The sequence below is a fragment of the Carya illinoinensis genome, chromosome 14, assembly GCF_018687715.1.
Source record: "Carya illinoinensis cultivar Pawnee chromosome 14, C.illinoinensisPawnee_v1, whole genome shotgun sequence".
NCBI classification, from domain to species: Eukaryota; Viridiplantae; Streptophyta; class Magnoliopsida; order Fagales; family Juglandaceae; genus Carya; species Carya illinoinensis.
The window spans coordinates 9611479-9631429 of NC_056765.1; the positions used below are offsets into that span (position 1 = coordinate 9611479).

Below are 19951 nucleotides of genomic sequence, written 5' to 3' on the forward strand. Positions count from 1 at the left end.
AGATTTCGACCTTTAATCCAGCTACTTGTAATTTGGTGGGTATGAGTGGAGAAACTTTGATCTCAGTAATGATGCCTTTGTTTCATGCCCCATGCAAGCTTAGACTTCCATTGTTTTAGTTTATTGATGCATAATGCATTTCTGCATTCTAATCTTATCTGAGGGACAATTCATAAGGTATCGAACGTCGCAAGTCTCCCATCAGAGTCATAAACCATGCCCATAACAAGACATGATAATGGCAGAAACCTGAACGCTAAAACTTAAACAAAGAACCGTAGGTTAATTTGAGACTCTTTCCACTCAATTTCATAGCTTAGAAATGGAAGTTCCACAAGAGAAACTGAGAGATGGAACACAATCTTCGTCCACTTTAAGTTTTGTACCATGGACTAAACCCCAAGTTCTGAATAACATATTCACATAGAACCAGGAAGAAGAACAAACACAGGTAACTAGCGAACAGAAAAAGATATATGGCGAGCCAAGTCATTGAAATACAAAAACAACTGGCATCTCATCCATGGGGGTAGTGCATTTGGAAAACCATATTTTGAGCTTGTCCTGTGTAAGATTCATGAGAAGCACCTCTGGGCAGATTTTGGCCTTGTATCTTGTGCCCATAATTAGAGCCAACAATCCCATAGGGAGAGGCCATGAACAAATTTTCCTGCGTTGGGCTAAAAGACATGGTTGCTCCTCCTCCATTTGGCTGATTCCAATGAAAAGGTGGTGTTCTAGCCGTGGCCGTGGAATTTCTCTGCTGCCGTTGCTGCTGATGCTGAAGCACTGAGGAGTGCTCCGGGGAGGAGGGTGCTTTATCTTCCGGTGAAGGCATTTTCATGTCAGCGAGATTGACAGTAGTTATGTCATGAATGCTAGCCCTCCGCTTATCTTTCCCTCCGGAAAGCTGCCTGATGAAGTACTTCTGAGCATGGCTTGCCACTTGAGTAGGTGTCCTCGTGATAACGAAGTTGCGAGAGATATTTCTCCAGTCGCCTTTCCCGTACTTCTTCAGCCCCATCAGAAACAATCTGCCAAGATGAGACGAGAGATTAGATTAGCCTGAATAGTTAAAAAAAAAAAAAAACTTAAAAACTCACCTCTTAACAACGAAGATATAAGAAAACTAGGTTTTTGATACATGTTCCTGTAGAAACACTCAAAAGTTTCATACATATATTCATAGAATTCAAATAAATATGGTCTTTTGTTACATCACAACATCCATGTGTAGATCTTATCGTAGTTGAAGTACTTGGGTTTTCTGTCGTACACAGTAAACTCTACCATTACGTAAAATTTAAGCAGAACAATAATTTATGAGCAAAACTCACTTGTGCTCCTCCTCAGTCCATGGAACTCCTTTCTTTCTCTCCTGCTCCGCAGGTCGAGTTGAAGATGATCTCTTTCCGCCGATGCCGTAGGATTGTCTAAACCCGTCATAGCCATGGCTGTTCGGCCAGTCCAAGGTGAATGGCGAGGTGGAATATCCAGGAACGGGTACTAGCCCAGCCTCTATCTTGCCAACATCAACTTCCAATTCCTTGTACTGCCTCATCACATCGATAACAGTCTTTCCCGGAATCATCGCCGCCACTTTCTGCCATCTGTCCGGTGATTCCTTGTCGTACACCGCCAGCGCGTTTTCGAACATCTTGTTCTCGGCCGGAGTCCATTTCGCGCTCTTGCTCTCTTCCAGAAACCAATTTGCGTTTGGAATATACGATGCAGGGGAGGTAATTTCCGTTTCCCACTTCATCGTCTCGAACTACCATGCGAATTATTAGTAGCGTACGACGAAAATATGAACGAATTTACTGTTCTGGAATTGCTCTTTCCGTACTTTATGAGAAAGCGAATTTAAGATTTGGCGCAAGATTTCGATTTTGTTGAACAGAGGAAAGACAGGGAGATAGGGGAAGGACCCAGGGAGGAAAATGCACAGTGGTGGAGGTTTCAAAGCAGTAATATCAATGTTAAATCAATAAACATTTTGAAAGGAATCAGAATACCTTTTTGCGCATAGGCATTTACCCCCGAGGAATCTAGAAAAAAGACCCACCTTTTTGAAAAACAAACAAAATTTCACAGAATAAATTAAAAAGGAAAATAATTTAGCAGCTCCATAATGGAACCCTAGAAACACCCCTGAGATCTGACCCCAGTGGATATCCAATAAAAACAAACAGAGAAACAGAATCAAGGAGCAAAAAGCAAAGGCCCAGGAAAAAATTCAAGAAAATAGACCTGAAATGCTCAGAATTCTAAGAGAGTAGAGCTTCTAGGGAAGATTTCCAAAAAAAAAAAAAAGCAATGAGCTTTAGAGGAAACTAGCATTTGAATCTCCAGCAGCTACCAGTAGATATCCCAATTGCGACAGGAAAAGAAGCTGAGGACTCTAGAAAGGAACTAAGAAGAATAGAGGAAACACAAATAAAAGGCAGGAAATAAAAACCCAATTGGAAAAACAAAAGAAACACTAAACTCTGGGATTTGGAGCAGTGAAAAGGCTGGTAAAGATCTGTTCTTTCTTCCTTTTCTCGTGGCCTCAGCAACAGAGAAAAGGAAGGAAAGAAAGAAAAACAAAACAAAAAAGTACGTGAAACTGGAATGAAAAGGAGAGAAAATTAAGGGAAGCTGAAAACCAAGACTTCAAGGAATGAATCTAAAGTTTTGCTTAAACTTCTGTAGGCACAGAGAGAGAGAGAGAGAGAGTAGCTGAGGTTGAAGGTGGTGGGCTGTGATTGGAGGAGATGATGTTTGTGGACAGTGCAACTCATGGAAAAGTTCTTCCTTATAATAATACACTCCCCCTTCTTCCGTATCTGTTTCACTTTCAAAAATAACATGATTCTCAGGGAAGACCCATTTTCTCAAAAAAAAAAAAAGAATTTAAGATAAAAAAATAATTAAATTCCCTTTTTATTTTCCTTTTTGATTTTCTAAATTCAATCTGTTTAAGCCTTAAAAGGGCATGTAGGGGCCTGGCAAGTAGTGATCAAAGATGGAAGTTCATCTGTACTGCACTAGTCATTGGAGGCTCAAGCTCATTGCTCTCAACCGTTTGATAACCAGAGATGGACCATATGTGATCAGATAATTAATTATGTTTTTTTTTTTTTTTCCTTATGGGTGCAAAAATAGAGTAGCCGCCAAAAAGGACGGTCTAGATCAATGGTAAAGACTTTTTCTTTTTCTGTTTTTTCCATACACTCTTGTCAGCTTGATGCTGTGAGGACCCCCACATCCACACTGTCACAATTAATTAGGGTTCTCACTAGGCTGTTACTCTCTGATCACATATATTCGTTATAAAATTATTTTAACTGTAAATAGATGTGGGTCGGTCTATAAGATAAGTTAGTTGAGATTATTTGAATTTTTTATAAATAATATTGGATTGAGATGGTGAAATAAATTTTATAAAAATTATTTAAGATGAATTTAAATGTTAATATGAATTTAAATATATTTAAATATTAAAATATATTTAAATATATTTATAAAAAATTAAAAAAAATTATAAATTTCACGTATAAAGAGATTTTGACTTAAATGATGCCAGTTGAAAAAAATTGTTACTCTTTGATCTCATTAGTATATCACATAATTTACTTTTACCGGACTTCTTTATAAATGTAACATCTATTTTTATAAATTAATATAATTAAAGGTGATACATTACAATTTCGTTGGATATTTGAATGTGTTTAGTTCATTTTAGTTGGATTTTATTTTAAATCTATCTCAATATCTACACTGTCAGCTTGATGTTTAGTTTATTTAAGATTTAAATGTTGAGATACGTTTAAAATAAAACCAATTAAAATGAACTAAACTCATTCAAATATTTAAATGAAATCGTAGTATATCACATTTAATTATATTAATTTATAAAAATAAATGTTACAATTATAAAAAAAAGTCTTGTAAAGTAAATTATGTGATACTCTAAATTTATTTTATAATAAAAATAATTTTATAATTTAATATATCATCTTAAATTATATAAATTTATTTTTATGAAATTTTTGTGATTAAAGATTTCTCATCTGTGAATTTAATTTTAATGAGATTTTTTTTATAAAACTAACTCTACTCATAAAATAAGTTTTAATTTTAATTAGATTCAAATGTTGTATTATTGTATTTGAAGAAAATAATACATAGAGATGAATCTTAAAGCTCGTCCTGAAACCCTAAGTTCCTAAGACATAATTATAAGGAAAAGTATATTTATAAATATATTTTTATATTAATATGTGTATTAATTTATTATAATTAATTAAAAAATAAATTTTATTAAAAATAATATTAATTTAATTTTTTAATATAAAAAATTTAATATTTACATACAGATTAATATGTGATTTTATTTATATCTAAAAAATTTTAATTATAATTATAGCGGCTGTGATCTCGAGGAAGGAAGCAGGGGTCCGTTTGAAAAGAAGATTGGAACTTAACACGTGGAGTTTAATGATTGGTGGTAACAAGGTGCAGTGTGCAGTCCAAGGCAGAAGCCGCCAACCAGGGAAACCCTCCAATTAGCTGGACCCACGTCACAGGGTATATTTAACCCTTAATTATTGGAGCAACCCACACATGGTTACAAACTATTCGTGGACCTTTCTGGCCAGCCAACCACCGCCTTTCACTTCCTTTTTTTTTTGTCACCTTGTTGGTCAGTGGTTTTGAGTAGGAGAACGATCTCGTTCTTCACTCTCATCATATGCGCGTGTGTAACACACTCCAATAAGGGACTCACAAACTCATAGGTACCACACCGTTTGCTTTGTCCAAATTCATTTAGGTAGGTTTGTGTGGTGGATTATTTTCAGTAAATTATTATTTTTTTTATTATTATATTATTTTTTATTTATAAAATATTTGAGGTTATCTCAATATCGACCTTATTCGTACATCTGTCACACTTTAACCTGCCCGTACATCCATGAACATACTTTTAGGCCGTCCTCCGCCGTCCCTCTTCTCAACCAAAGCAATACAATCTAGCAGTCGCCTTCCGATGTGACACTACTCCGTTGCTACTCTCCCTTCCGATCTCTAAAATAAATGCTTTGATTATAAATAAATTCACATAATTTGATATAATAGATTAGAATATAAAATTACATGATATAAAATTATATTAATTTATAAATTTTTTTTTTATATTTGTAACACTTTTTTTTATTATAAAGGTATGCAAACACGTACTCTCTTTAAAAAATAAATAAGTATAAAATTTACTTGATAAAACTCATTTTTAATCATAAATTTTATTTTTTTTAAATGAAGTATAGACCTTTTACAGTATCTAACATTACTATTTAAAATATTTTAACTATTTTTTTAAAGAAAGTAATATATGGAGACTTATATTCTATAATTATATATTATTACTCTTTTTAATGTGTATAAATCTCAATAAATATTTTTAAAACGTATCTATACACGAAAATAAAATAAAATTAATTTTTTAGGATGGGTCGTTCACTTTTTTAAAAAACATGGATGAAACTTGGACATCCTAAACTGGTATTAACATTTCCCTTTAGTTGCTAACTTGTACCCACTTAGTTTTGCTTCTCCTTCCAGTTTTGGAGACCATACCTCATGCATAAGTAAGCCTAAGTAAATTAAACATAATGAGAGCAACTTAATAATAAGATTAAGGTATTGTTTGGCCACAAAGAATTTTCATCTCAAATATAAAATTATCATCTCATCATTATAACTTTTTTAAATGACCATACAAAATATAATAAACAATTTAACCTTTTTCATACTTTTTCAAATCCTAAAATAATAATAATATTAAAATATAATATTTTAATATTTAATCTTAAAACTCAAAATTTTCATCTGAGAAATATTAGTGGCCAAGTAGAACCTAAGTATCTTTAATCAAAGATTGACTAAACATCAGCTCATTTTCATTTCATGAGTAATGCAAATAACAACGTTTTTTGTTTCATTTTTCTTTCAATAATGGTAGATACACTCGTGAAGTGTTTACGTAAGCATTATACAATTTTTTCTTAAAAAAAATAGGATCTATTATAAAAAATTTAGTTTTATTTCATGCATTTTGTATTTACTTACTTTTTTAAAAAAAACATTATACAGCATTTACTCATTCTACGATTATAAATATTTTTTTTTTTAATTTTATTTTGGCCATATAGAACATAGAGTCGAATCCCGACTCTCAATCGCACATAAAAAAAAAAACACTTAATTTTCCCCCCTTGATTAACGCCCAATCACTACATGGTGGTGCCATTATCGGTGCCCCTTTTTTCACCCACAAAGTGATACCATTTATGCCGATACCAACCATTCCAATGTTCAGCTTCTATGTTTGGACCGACATTATGAATATGAATAAGATTTTAGAATTCCAAGGCTAGTTCTCTTAAGTTTTAGGAAAATGTTAGTGTGTCCTGTAAATTTATCTACATATTTTGATTGTTTATTAGGGGTGCTACCCGCCCCCTACGGGGCGGGGCCACCCCTTCTCCGCCCCCCGCCCCCGCATGAACGGGGGATGGGATTTTTTCCCCGGACTCCGCCCCCGTCCATGCAGGGGCGGGGTACCCCGTCCGCTAACGGGGGTGCGAGGGTGGACCTCTAGTCGTCCGCCCTTTGCTCTTCCTCTCCCCTCGCCAACATACACTCCTATCTCTCTCCGTATTTGTTGTTCTCTCTTTCTTTTTATATTTTTTGGCGAATCACCAACATCTCAGAGCCTTGCACAACGGAAACCACTCGAACCATTATGTCCTTCACGTCGCCCACCAGTCTCGGCACAACTTCGAAAACCACCTCCATGCACAGCACCCCAATTCGTAACTTTCACGTCGTGCATGTACTCTTCCACCTCGCTTCCACGCCGAATCACTACCTTGTTAACCACACGGAAACACTCTATTTTATGGTTTCCTAAACAGAGGAATTGGCTTTCCACCTTGAGCGCCCCCTCCATCTCAGAATCACCGTAAGCCTCCTTTCACTAGCTGCACCCAACACTCCTCCGCTCCTTCAGACACTAAGAAAAGAGCTTAGGCACCACCGTACAGATCACCAACCTCCAACTAGCCCACTGCCAGCCAACGTGAAACCGATAGCCACCGCACTGCCTTCCGTCGCTTCTAGCCACACTGTGTCTCCCTTCTCTGCTCGCTCCGCTCTAGTGCACTGCCGCACGAGCATCTTTGTGCCACCGTAACTAGCTTCCAGCCGCCACCTTTCTCCATCTCTGTAAGCCGCCGCTCGAAAACTCTCTGGTTTTCTGGTTTGAGCTGTTGTTAATTTCAGGTTACATCTAATTTACCGTGATAGAAGAAGAAGAAAAGGTGGAAGTTTGATTAGGGAAAAAGGATATTGAAGAGCTAGGGCAAATGAGACACAGAAAAAGAATTGGACATTTCATATGGGACATCGAAACAGTGCATATGGAAGGGGCCTTATCTATGCAGGGGGATGGAGGGGGACGAAGGGGGCCTTATATATGCAGGGGCGAGGCGGGGGATTTACAGAGCGGGGTTGAGCCACCTCCATCCCCTGCCTCCGCAGTTACGGTGCGGTGCAGGGGGTGGCGGGCACCCCCTGTCCACCCCTATTGTTTATGAATTTTAATTTTTTAATATTATGATTTTTTTATATAATGATTAAGAAATTGAATATTAGTGTATTGATGTGATTTTTTTAAATATTAAAATATATTTAAAAAATGTGGAAAGGAAAAAGAAAAAAATTAAAAAGTGGCATTTAGCTTGTGAGGCACGCCCAACGATGACATGGGCAACAGAGTAGCATAACTCTAAGTTTTAACATGGGGTTAAACTTTGGACCAGTGTTTTAAATTTCGTGTCGTACAGTCGGTATATAATATACCAATGTAGTAACCAATACAGGAAATTTATAGATTTTGTACTACATCAAATATCGACAGTACCAATGCGTTTCGGTCAATATTGGCCTATTTTCTGTGTACTTGCCAAAACTAGTGAATTTTTATAATTAATATAAAAATTTTGACTTTTTTGTAAATTTCACTCAAATTCTCACATCTGAAATCATTTTTTTAACTTTTTTTTAATCTTCTTTTCTCGAGGATTGAAAATCAAATCTCTTCTCCTCTTTTTGTGATGAAGATGAGTTTTTTTTTTTTTTTTTAAATAGTTGGATTGTGAATTTAGAAGTATTGTTGAGTTTTATAAATATGGGTTTTGACTTTTTAAAACTTACATTGATATTATTTTAAAATATAATTTATACATATATAATTAATTTATTATATATAGACTATCTTGAAATTGTACCGATACTGTAATATTTTATTTTAATACTTTAACCAAAACAGCCACTGAAATGGTATTCAAAACTTTGTTTTTGAATATTGTTGAATGCTAGTAGGTGGGATGAGAGATAAAAAATATATATGGATAGAAAGAAGATTAAAAAAAAAAAATACAAGTTTATTTTTGGAAGAGAGAACATAGTGATCGAAGATGGCGTGAAGAAAAAACCAAAATGTTGTCTCATTACATATATATGTATATTCAATTTAATTTATATATTTTTTTATTGAGGAATTTAAATTATAATTGATTGCTCTACAATTATACACTCAAAATTCAAATAGCTTAAACAATGTGGTTGCGATATAAAGATAGTTATGAAAAATAAAAGAAAATAAAAATGAAGTCCAAAATGCGTTCACACACCAAAAAATGAGCTTTTAAATTTTTATACTATTGTCAATACTTTTATATATATATAAACAAACGATCCATTGGTAATCTAAAAAAAAAAAAAGGTCGGGACTTGAATTAAGATGATTAGTTCTGCTTGACTACTGAGAATTTTCAGATGAGAATTTTAAGTTTTAAGATTAAATATTAAAATATTATATTTTAATATTATTAATATTTTAGAATTTGAAAAAGTAGGAAAATAGTTAAATTGTTTATTATATTTTATATGAGAATTTAAGAAAGTTGTAATGATAAGATAAAAATTTTACGTTTAAAATTAAAATTTTGTGTGGCCAAACAGTACCTAAGGAGATTAGTTTTTTAGTAGTTTGATGAAGAGTTCGAATTACTCTTTTTAAGTGGTGTGTGAGTCTCAAGAACTAGTAAAAATGAGCCACTGACGAGTGAGATCAGTTGTAGATCAATGGTCAAGGAATGCAATGGCGAGACACATCTAATTTGGTGGGTTTCCAAAATCAGTAGGTCTAATTTCATCCATTCAAAGGACAAAAAAATAGTAAAAGTGAAATGGATGGAAAATGGGATGGTTGGTGAGAAGGGAAGGGGGGAAGGGGGAGAGACTAAAAAAGTTGTTATTAATGTGAATAGTTGAAGAGAATACATGTTTTTTTTTTTTTTTGGAGCATCTAGTCTATCTCTTGTAATCTCATCTAATTATTATAAAATTTTCAAACTCTAATACAAAATATAATAAATAATTTAATTTTTTAAAAATTTAAAATAAAAATAATATTCTAATAAGATTTTATTCAACTTTTAACTTTTATTTCATCTCAACTCACTATTTAAATATCTCCTAATTATATTCTAAACTTTAAAATTTGAAAAAGAAAACCCTTGATAAATAAGTTGGGTTTTCTTACATATAAGAGGATCGCTAAAATCACTTAAGGGTTTTACTTAAGGGAGTGATTTTAGCCTTGGTATATATAATAATACATATTTTTTTATGTCTATCTTTATTTTAAGAGAGACTCTACTATGCCGCTCTATTATTACCGTTTCAGTTGATTATTTATTATTTTAAAAAAATATTTTTATTTAATAATTAAGAAAATAATTTTTAATATATTGATGTATTTTTTTATATTTTAAAAATATTTCAATATATTAGAAGATATAAAAAAAATAACCAAAATATAAAAATTCTAAAATTTGCTAGCGATCAAATGGAGTGGTGCTACTCAAATGGCAGGGTAGCACCGCTCTTGTTTTTAATAATGCTACTTAACCATTTGAACTTACCATTCAAATTATCTTCTTAATGTGGCACTACTATGTAGTTTATTAAAAAAAAAAAGTAAATAAGAAAATATAAACATAAAAGTAATAGCTGAAATTTAAGATTTTAATTTCCTTTTTTTAATGTAAGAATATTTAATAAAACATGTCACGTCAAGAATATCATATAAATTGTAAGTTTTAAGAAAAAATTTAGTTGTAAGTAAAAATGCGTCATAATATATGTAACAATATAATGTAATTAATTAAAAAGTGGATTTTATTAAAAATAATATTAATTTAAATTTTAAATATAAAAAAATTAATATTATTATATAAATTAATACGTGACTTTATTTGTATTTAACAAAATTCAAATTTTAGATACTCGTTTATTTTTTACTCTAAAGCTTAATAATACGGTCTCATCACTTAATACAACAATAAAATTATTTTATATTTTATACTAAAGAGAAAAATAAGTAAGATAAAATTTATTCATAGAAAGCTTGGTCTCCACCAACCATGGCACAGTTGGCACTACAGCCACCATTCTCTCGATAAGGTAAATTGTATATTTTTTTTCATACACTTATTTTACAATTTTAAAATTTTATTTTAAAGAAATTTACAGTATCAATAAAAAAATATTTATTTATTTAATTATTAATAACAAATTTTAAAAAATACTATAAAAAAATATTCGACACCCATTATCCAAATCTCAATCATTTACCTCTTTCTTTAACTGCCACCTCGAATCTCTCACCCTCCTCCATTCGATGGAGACAATGTGTGCCATTAATAAACCGAGGTCCCGAAATGTCGCCATTGCCCTTCTTGCTGGTATGAGGTGTCATTTTCTGAGCAGAATCTAAACAGTGATGGGTAAAACAAAAAATTAAATTAATAAAAACTAATATGTTCTAAAATATTTTATTAAAAATTTGTCTTTTGAAACCTGCCTTTTTTTAGCGGGGACCAGTTAAGCCCGTTCTCTGAGTTCTCAAAATCTATAAATTTTAAAAAATAAATTTAACTTTTTAATAAAATAAACACCTGATTCCCTATTTTAAAGTAAAGATTTAAAATGTAGATAGTAATTTTTTATATTTAAAGTACTAATAGTGAGTTAGCTAAAGTAAAGATTTAAAATATAAATAGTGATTCTTTATATTTAGAGCACTAGTAGTGGGTTAGTTAAAGTTAAATTTTAGTCAAATAATAACTAAAATGTCAAATAAAGTAAAGTAGTGGGATCAATAAATGAACAGTATTTTTAACTTCAGATTATATAGTTGGCTAAATTTATTGAGTTGAAGGGACTGATCAAATATTATTCTCAAGGTAAAAAATGATGTTCTTGTTGATTTCTTTCATGGGATGCTCTTTCAAGATCTGTTTTCTATTTTCTGGCCACAAAACCTTATTGTTGCTGAAAATATCTCTTCCATTTTAGTTTCTTGTATAATGTATAAATTTGTTTTTATTAGATTTTCATATCTGCAGGGTCATTGATAATTCTTTACTTTTGTTGGTGAAATATGCAACTGTTTTTAAGTTTTCGTATCGAAATCTATTGTTATGTAAAAAGGATTCGGTTCCTTTCGAGAATTTCATAATTCCACTTTTCCATCCAGAATTCGGTTTTATGTGAAAATGAAATTTTAGAATTAAAATAATGAAAAGTTAAAAATTAATATTTTAATAAAATAGTAAAAGATTTGTTGATTCTATTATTTGCTGTTTGTAAAAAGTGACTAGTTAAAATTTGTAAAAGTGAATTTTCTAATCAAATTTTAGCTAAAATTTATTGAGGCCACTATTAATGCTCTTAGAGAGATACTATTCATCCCATAAATTACTTTTTATATATATTTTATAAGAAGTAGTTAAAGATATACAATTAAAGTAATAAAAATAAAAATAAATAAATAATAAAAAATGATTATTTTAATAAAAATAGAGAAATGATAGAAAATTATATGTATAAAGTGTTTTTAAGATAATTAAAATTTAAGAGAAAATTATTAGAAGTGTGATTTCTTACTAAAATTTATGAAAACTTTTAGAGAACCGGATGGGAATACTTAATGAATGCCTAAATTTAAGAAATGACACGTGTAAATAGAAATTTAACGCAATAAAATTTATGTATAATAGAGTTTAATGTGATTTTCAGTTTATTAATAACTGACATGTTAATATTTATTATTATACATGAAAAATTTTAATTACTAATAGCATTTTTCATTATATTAAGTCATTTTAGTATATAAAACTTTTTATATTATTTGTATAAAATTTATGTGCATACCTAATACTTATCTTTAAATTTATTTCTTAACAGCCTTCTGTTTAAGTTCATCACTTTAGTGTTACATCAATGTAAGGGCAGGGATGGGTCCATTATTTATTTTTATTTATTTGGGTGCTAAGCTAATATTATATACATGGTGATGCACCTAAGGTGTATTTGGATTTAGAGTTGATTTCAATTTATCTTATTTAATTATTATAATTTTTTTAAATTATCACACAAAATATAATAAATAATTCTATTTTTTCAAATTTTAAAATAATAATAATATTAAAAAATAATATTCTAATAATATTTTATTCAACTTTTATCTTAATTTATTTTATCTTAATTCACTATCTAAATGGCTCCTTAATCTTATTGATGCACCATTTAATTAAGATAAACTCAAAGAATATAGACATAGATAAATGCGTACGTGTGATAAGAAAAGTTAAGATTTAAAAAACAATTTTAGAAGTGAACCTAATATCTTTGTCAGTTTTAATGAATTTGCACTCTTTGGAAGACCAACTCAATTTTAAATTATTTATGTTTTAAAAATATTTCTGTCCCATTTGGATGATGAACTGAGTTGAAATATGTCGAGTTCTTTATAAATAGTAATGAGTTAAGATGGTAAGGTGAGTTTTGTGGAGCCCATCTTAAATAAGTTTAAATATGTTTAGATATTAAAATGAATTTATATATATTTATGAGAGGTTGACAAGATTGTGGGTCCAATATATAAAGAGGTATTAAATTAAAAAAATATTATAGGTCCTATCTATAAAGAGATTTTGAATTAAGATAAATTTAGTGATTTGAGAGTTAAGTTTTTAAATTTTAGATTTAACTTAAAATTAAATTGAATTGAGTTAATCTCAATTCAATCCAAATTTCAAACAATGTGGTTTCACAAGATTAATGTAATATGCCAGTAAATTCAATTATTTCTATTAAATTTATTGTCTTCTTAAAAAATCTATAAAAGTCATTGGAGGGCCACCTCATGATTCTTTAATTTTGTAAGGTCTAATTTATTCTTTTTGAGGGGCGGCTGAGCCTTTGAAACTTGTATTTATGGCCAAGCACATGTAAATTTAATATATAATTATATATAAAAAATAATATTTACAATTTTAATATTTCTAAGCTTCGTGCATTTTCTTAAAAGAAGTGGATAAATCTAATAACTATATGAAAATTTTATTTTATAATGGCAAATCCCCTTTCCTTCAAAGAGTGCGTTGGCTTTGTACATGATTAACTCTCGTTTGGTTGTTAAACTCAATTAAAATAAATTTAATTTAGTCTAATTTTAATCTAAGTTTAATATCTAAACATTTAACTCTGAAATTACTAAACTTATCTCATCTTAAATAAAAATTCTATATATAATTATTTTTACGTACTCTTTTACGCATTCTACTAATATAATTAGATGCATATTAAAAAAATTGATACAGCCAATCATATAAATGGAATGTGTAAAGAATATACAAAAGTGATTGTACATAGTATTACTCCAACTCAAAACCTCCTTACACGTAGGACTCACAACTTTTTTCAACTCAACACCTCTTTATACGTAAGACTAACAATTTTTTTTAACTTCTTATAAATATTTTTAAACTCATCTTAACATCTAAATATATTTTTAATAGATCTCACATAACTCACTTTACTAACTCAACTTATTATTATTTATAAAATGCTCAATTCAATATCTAAATACGACAATATAAGACTGTAATTAATATTATCCTTTAAATTTTTGGCAGGACCACCACTATTTAACATAGCACCGTCCGTGGAAGAGATATCAAAATGCATGAATAGAAAAGAGATGCATTGCATTTGGTCAATGAAAGAAGCAAAATAATAATAATAATAATAATAATAATAATAAAGAATTGATTCCAACATGGAGTTTGAAGTTTTGAACTTTTCTTATACCTAAGAGAGAGAATCCCACAAGTTTTATTTAGCTCTCGATGGTACGTATGGTTGAAACTGCAAGCACCTAAGATGGACAAGGACGTACGTACGTTCTTTTTCATGAGCAATGTATAGAGGTTTTGAGGTCCAAATACCCATGATTTTATTAATAACTTTATGGATAATTAAGATAATTAATGTGTTTTTACATTTGACTCTTATTATAATTCTCATGCATAGTTATGACTCCTGCCATATTAGGTTTTCCTAACAATATATATAGGAAAATATTAATTGAACTGATAAAAGTGACTGATTAAATTTTTTATTTTTGATTTTTTTATTTAATAATTAAGAAAGTAACTATTAGTGAATTAATATTTATTTTTTAAAAAAATTTTTAAAGATGTATAAAAAATTATTAAAAGAAAAGGAAAAAAAATAAAAAAATTCATTTGCACTTATAAGTCTACTTCATTGATTAAATTATCAGTCTGAGTAGCACAATATATATACACACACTACAAGAAAAATAAGCATTCATGACGACTTATTTGCATGATATCTTAATCTATTTTTAAATTGTAAAAAGAAATTACTTGACATTGAAAATTACAGCTATCAAATGAAATAATTAGGTAGCACCGCCATGTAGAATGGAATCGTGGATAACTCTATTTTGTTGAACATGCCTTTGAACAATAATCTTATTGGAAGTAGTTGCTTTAGTCATGATTTTCAGAAAGAAACATAGCAAACAAATATCAAGAAATTGGGCAAGTGGTTGGCCCTCTCTTCCATTAAAAAAAATAAAATGCAGCAAATGGTTTGGATGTGGCAACTTCGACCTAAAGATACCCGAAGGTAACATCAGCAAATGCTCTTTGTAGCTGTTGATTATATATATTTGATTGGGTATTAATATGCTCTATTATACAACTCTCCTTTGACTAAATTTTAGATGAAACTTTAAAGATAAGAAAGCCAATTAGAGAATATATCCCAAGTGTGAGGATTCAAACTAATCCAATCACACACATACATATATAAATATATATATTTCTTACGTTTTTTATATAAAAAAATAGTTTGAATTATGATCCGTCATCACAGTGTACGAATCAAATTATTGTTTATTTTCTAATATCTTAATCTTAAAAAAAATGTGTAAAATTTATATATTATACGATTATATTTAACATTATTCAATATTAAAATCATTCAAATCAAAGTTGAGAATATATTATATGGAATTCTATAATTTGTAGTTTGGCTTTTGTTTTGGTTGAAATAGACGTGCGTCTTGGCCTTTGATACCCTTGTGGGGGCAGAGAGAGGAAGAGAGAGTTATGGGAGATGATAACGAGGCATATGCATACATAAAAATAGTGTATTTTAAATAAAATAAAATAAAATAATGAATTAAAGAAGTGTGGGGGCGGACGCCACCCACACCAGACTAGTTGTTTCCATTAATGGAAAGATGCCGTTTTACGCGTTGTCTCCTTTCCTTTCCAATAATGGTCAAATTGTCGGACATTGTGTGCATCCAGTCACGTGCACGCGTGCATTTCCGACAACGCGTACGTTTTCACGGGCAGATATTCGAACGCTTTTATTTCCTTCACGTTGGCTTTCGCATTATACTTATCCATTTAATTTATGAGATTTTTTTTTGTGTATTTAACCACCTCACTTTTAAAACTATAAAAATAAATTACAATCTACCTACCTTTTATTAAAATCTTATGGTTGAAATTATGGGGTACATATGTGATGATTTTTATCCATCATCATGTTATTTTGATCTAGTCAGATAATATAACGGAGTAATTTAAGTCTGATTCGAATAGTGAGTTGAAATAAGATAAAAATTAAAAATTAAATAAAATATTATTAAAATATTATTTTTATTTAAAAATTTAAAAATTTTGAAAAATATGAATTTTTTTATTGTATTTTATTTGGAAGTTTAAGAAATTTATAATAATTAAATAAGATGAGATGAGTTAAGATGGTTTCACTATCTAAACCAGGCCTTAATAGGAAATTATACATATACACTATTTTCGTAATTCTTTACACAATTGTATCTTAAATGATGAGTATTTTTGTAAAATAACTTAAAAGTATTGTCGTTTTATAGAAATGCCCTCAATTTAAAATAAGGTTGTCTAACAAGGTTATATGTGTAGCATTACTTCTAAAGAAAATATTAAGATTGAGTAATGATACATGCACAACTCTTTATACTATCTTAATTAATTACAAGCGGTACTGAAAAAGTCTCAGGAGTATAATATAGATAGGAATAAACAAGATTAAAACTTGGTGAACGTTCCAATAATCTAGCTGAGAATTTCTTCCTTTTAGGTATGTGTTTTGTTGTCCCCAATCATCATTATTTGTTTATGGATGCGAAGGCCCATGAACAGGTTTGAATTGAGGTACCATGGCGATCTATTATTAGCACTATTGGGAAGGTCAGTTGGAGGAGGTAGAAGAGACTCGTAAGGGCCTTTGCTGTTGTCCACCACAAATGCCATCTTAAGCCCGGCCCCATGTCGTGTGCACTACTTCCAAATGGCAATGCATAAACCCAACCAAACCAAACGAAACTTCGCAGGATCAAACTAAGAAATCTGCAAACAGAGAGGTTTAACTGGGAAACACACCAAACAATAAGATATATATATATATATATACACGTGCCTGGATTATTAGTCCTGAATCTGACAGCCGCGTCCATCCCCCAGATGGTACTCCAATCCTGTTTCTCTCCTGTGGATCAACAAGATTGAATTTCTTCGGATCATTCTTTGGGTTAAAGTTACTTACTCCCCTTCCAACCTCAAAGAAATTGAATCCATGTAGATGGAGGGGATGGTTTGCTGGGTTTTGTGGAGCCTCAATATTTAGGACTCGAGTGAAAAGAAATAGAAAGTTTGTTGGATAGGTAGCTCGAGCAAACTTTAAGTAGAAAGTTAGCTCGACAGTTGGCTCGAGCGAACGTTAGACAAAGAGTTCATTTTATACTTATTCAAAACAAATAGAAAGTTTGCTAAATACAGTGGCGAATCTATATAGAGCTTGAGAGGGGTCGTGGCCTCCCAAAATTTTTTCAAATTTTAAAATAGTCCCTAAATTTTATTCACAATTCCATGTATATAGAAATCCCCCCCCCCCCAAAAAAAAATTTATAATTTCTTTATTCCCATATACTTTCTAAAATTTTGTAAAATTTCATTATACATGGAAATGCCTCTCTTTAATTTTTTTTCCTATAACCCCAAGATTTTGTATAATTTCTATATATTACCTATTTTCAAGGATGTGTCAACACTAAAATTAAATTAAAACTAAGACTAGGAGAAATAATAAACTATTAGCATTGACCCCAAAGTTTTTTATTATACAATATTAAGTTTCTTAATATAAAATTCAAAGTGAAAATACTAGAAAAATCATTTCAGATTGATGATTAATATGAAAAATAGTGGAGATGATTTATCCTCTAAACTTCATTGAGCAAAGAAAAGTTTATTAAAGGTCTTAATTGTAGTATTCTATACTTAATGTGACACCAAAATAGATATATTTTACATGAAATTTGATAAATTAGTTTAAATATTAGAATAAAATATGACATTCTAAAAAATCACTTGATAGTTTCTACGAAAAAAATAATTTCTAAATATTTCATATTTACAAAAACAATATGGATGAATATTATTCTATTAAATATTGTCGCCAAAAATCTAAAACAGAAATTAAGTTGTGTTTTTAAATTTTATTTCTATATTTTTTGGCAAATTGTCGAGATTATACATGCACGCACACATATATGTTATATGTTTGTATTGTATACGACCACGAGATTGAAATAGAGGCAACCTGTATAACACGCGCGCACGTGCACAGAGAGAGAGAGAGAGAGAGAGAGAGAGAGAGAGAGAGAGAGAGAGAGAGAGAGAGAGAGAGAGAGAGAGAGAGAGAGAGAGAGAGATTGTGTTGCTCCATAAAGTTAATGGGAAAATATAAATTTTATTATTTGTATCATATTTTTTAACACTCTCCCTCATGTATGGGTTAGACTCTCCTTAATGAATAGGCTCAACATGTGGAATATTTAATTAAAAGGGATAGAGTGCAAAGTCAAGGTTTGAACTTAAAACCTCTGTTCTGATACTATATGAAATCACAACTTATTCCAAAAATTTAAGTTGATTGGAAGAAATAGGTTTTATTATTTTAATCATATTCTTAACAGTTTGATTTCATTTTTCGCTTTACTTTTTCTTATCATTTTTAACAACTAGCTTCCCCAATATGGTTTTTGGGATTATCATGTTCGATTTAGAGGTTCGTGGGCTGCATACCAATATAGTTATACTTCATTAGATGGTCGCCAGGGAAATCATATGTGAAAACTCCACTTATATTGAAGATATGAGCTTGAAGTAGTGAGATGGAGGGCATCCTAAACATACCATTGCTTATATTAGCCACCACACGTAAGGCTGCCATTCATGCAAGTAGAGCAAGGGCTTACGCCAAGATGATCAATCTTTGAAAGGACTCGAGCAAGATACTTCTTTGAGCTCAAGCTTTGGAGGAAGCTGATGAAGTTAGCAGCGATTAGGATGCATTTTGGGGAGGTGGTCGGGTGGTGAGATTGTGGCGGTAGATTTTAGAGTACTACTACTGCTTGAATAGTGTAATGTGGCAATGGCGGTGGTGTTGTCCACAACAATGGGTGCATCCATGAAAGGTGATGCTACAACCATGTAATTACCAACTCCAAGATGAGTGATTAGCAAGGCGTCTATGGTCTATCTTGGTGCAATGAGAATGCTATTGTCAGTTTTCAAGGGTTTTGTGTACGCAACATCAACCTCAATGACAGTGAGTTGGTCTTGGTGGCCAGCGACCTTGAAGAAAAGCTCTTCATTAAGTGTAGCAACATTGTTGATTGTAGCATGTATGTCTTGCCCGAATTTGTGTTAGTTAGTATGTGCTGTTTATAGCATAGGTCTTTTAGCCTTTGAAGCCTTGAAGGGCAACTTGAGAGAGGTCTTGGATGACATTAATGGTGTGAGCATTGGAGCCAGATTTTAAAGTTTCATTAGTGATAACTATTCACCTACAAGTTGAAAAAACAAATTGAAATTAGAGAATTATGTTGACATAACACGAAATTGAGATTTCTGACAATTTTCTCATTCAAGCATTGTTTACTATTTAGATAAAGCAAATACAACATGTGGAGTACTTAATTGCATTAAATACTACCAACAAGCAATATGGGTTTTAACATTTAATACAATGGAGTCCATATTGTTGGCGGTGTGTTTCTTACCAGCCACGTTCCTCGCCTCTTGTGGTGGTGCCCTACGGAACAACAGCAGTTGGGGCTTGAGGGGTGTGTGCGACACCTCCGATGCCAAAGTTAGTGTTGGGTGTGATGATAGGAAAAAGGAATGAGGGATCAGAAGAATAAGAGAGAGTCCAAAGAGATCCCCAAAGAGATCTCCAAAGATTCCAAAGAATAAGATAGGCTTATATACTCAGTTGTGGTGGTCCCCTCCTTACTATGGCCCAGTTGTTTGTAGGTCGTATTGAACACCATTTTCCTAGAGGGTGACCACCTTAGTGGCCACGTCGTCGCTTTAAATGCTGGCGTGTCCTTGCTCTCGTCTGC

The 19951-nt window shown here is 31.2% G+C and overlaps 1 protein-coding gene across 1 annotated transcript; it reads right to left on the reverse strand.

Annotated features, from left to right (window-relative positions):
* Positions 1–278: 278 nt before the first annotated feature.
* LOC122294615 (transcription factor DIVARICATA-like) lies at positions 279–2831 on the reverse strand. The gene is made up of 2 exons (XM_043103506.1): positions 1338–2831; positions 279–1034 (listed from the first exon to the last, which is right to left on the reverse strand). The coding sequence occupies exons 1-2, from the start codon at positions 1760–1762 to the stop codon at positions 518–520; spliced, it is 942 nt and encodes a 313-aa protein (XP_042959440.1). The 5' UTR covers positions 1763–2831; the 3' UTR covers positions 279–517.
* Between the last annotated feature and the right edge of the window lie 17120 nt (positions 2832–19951).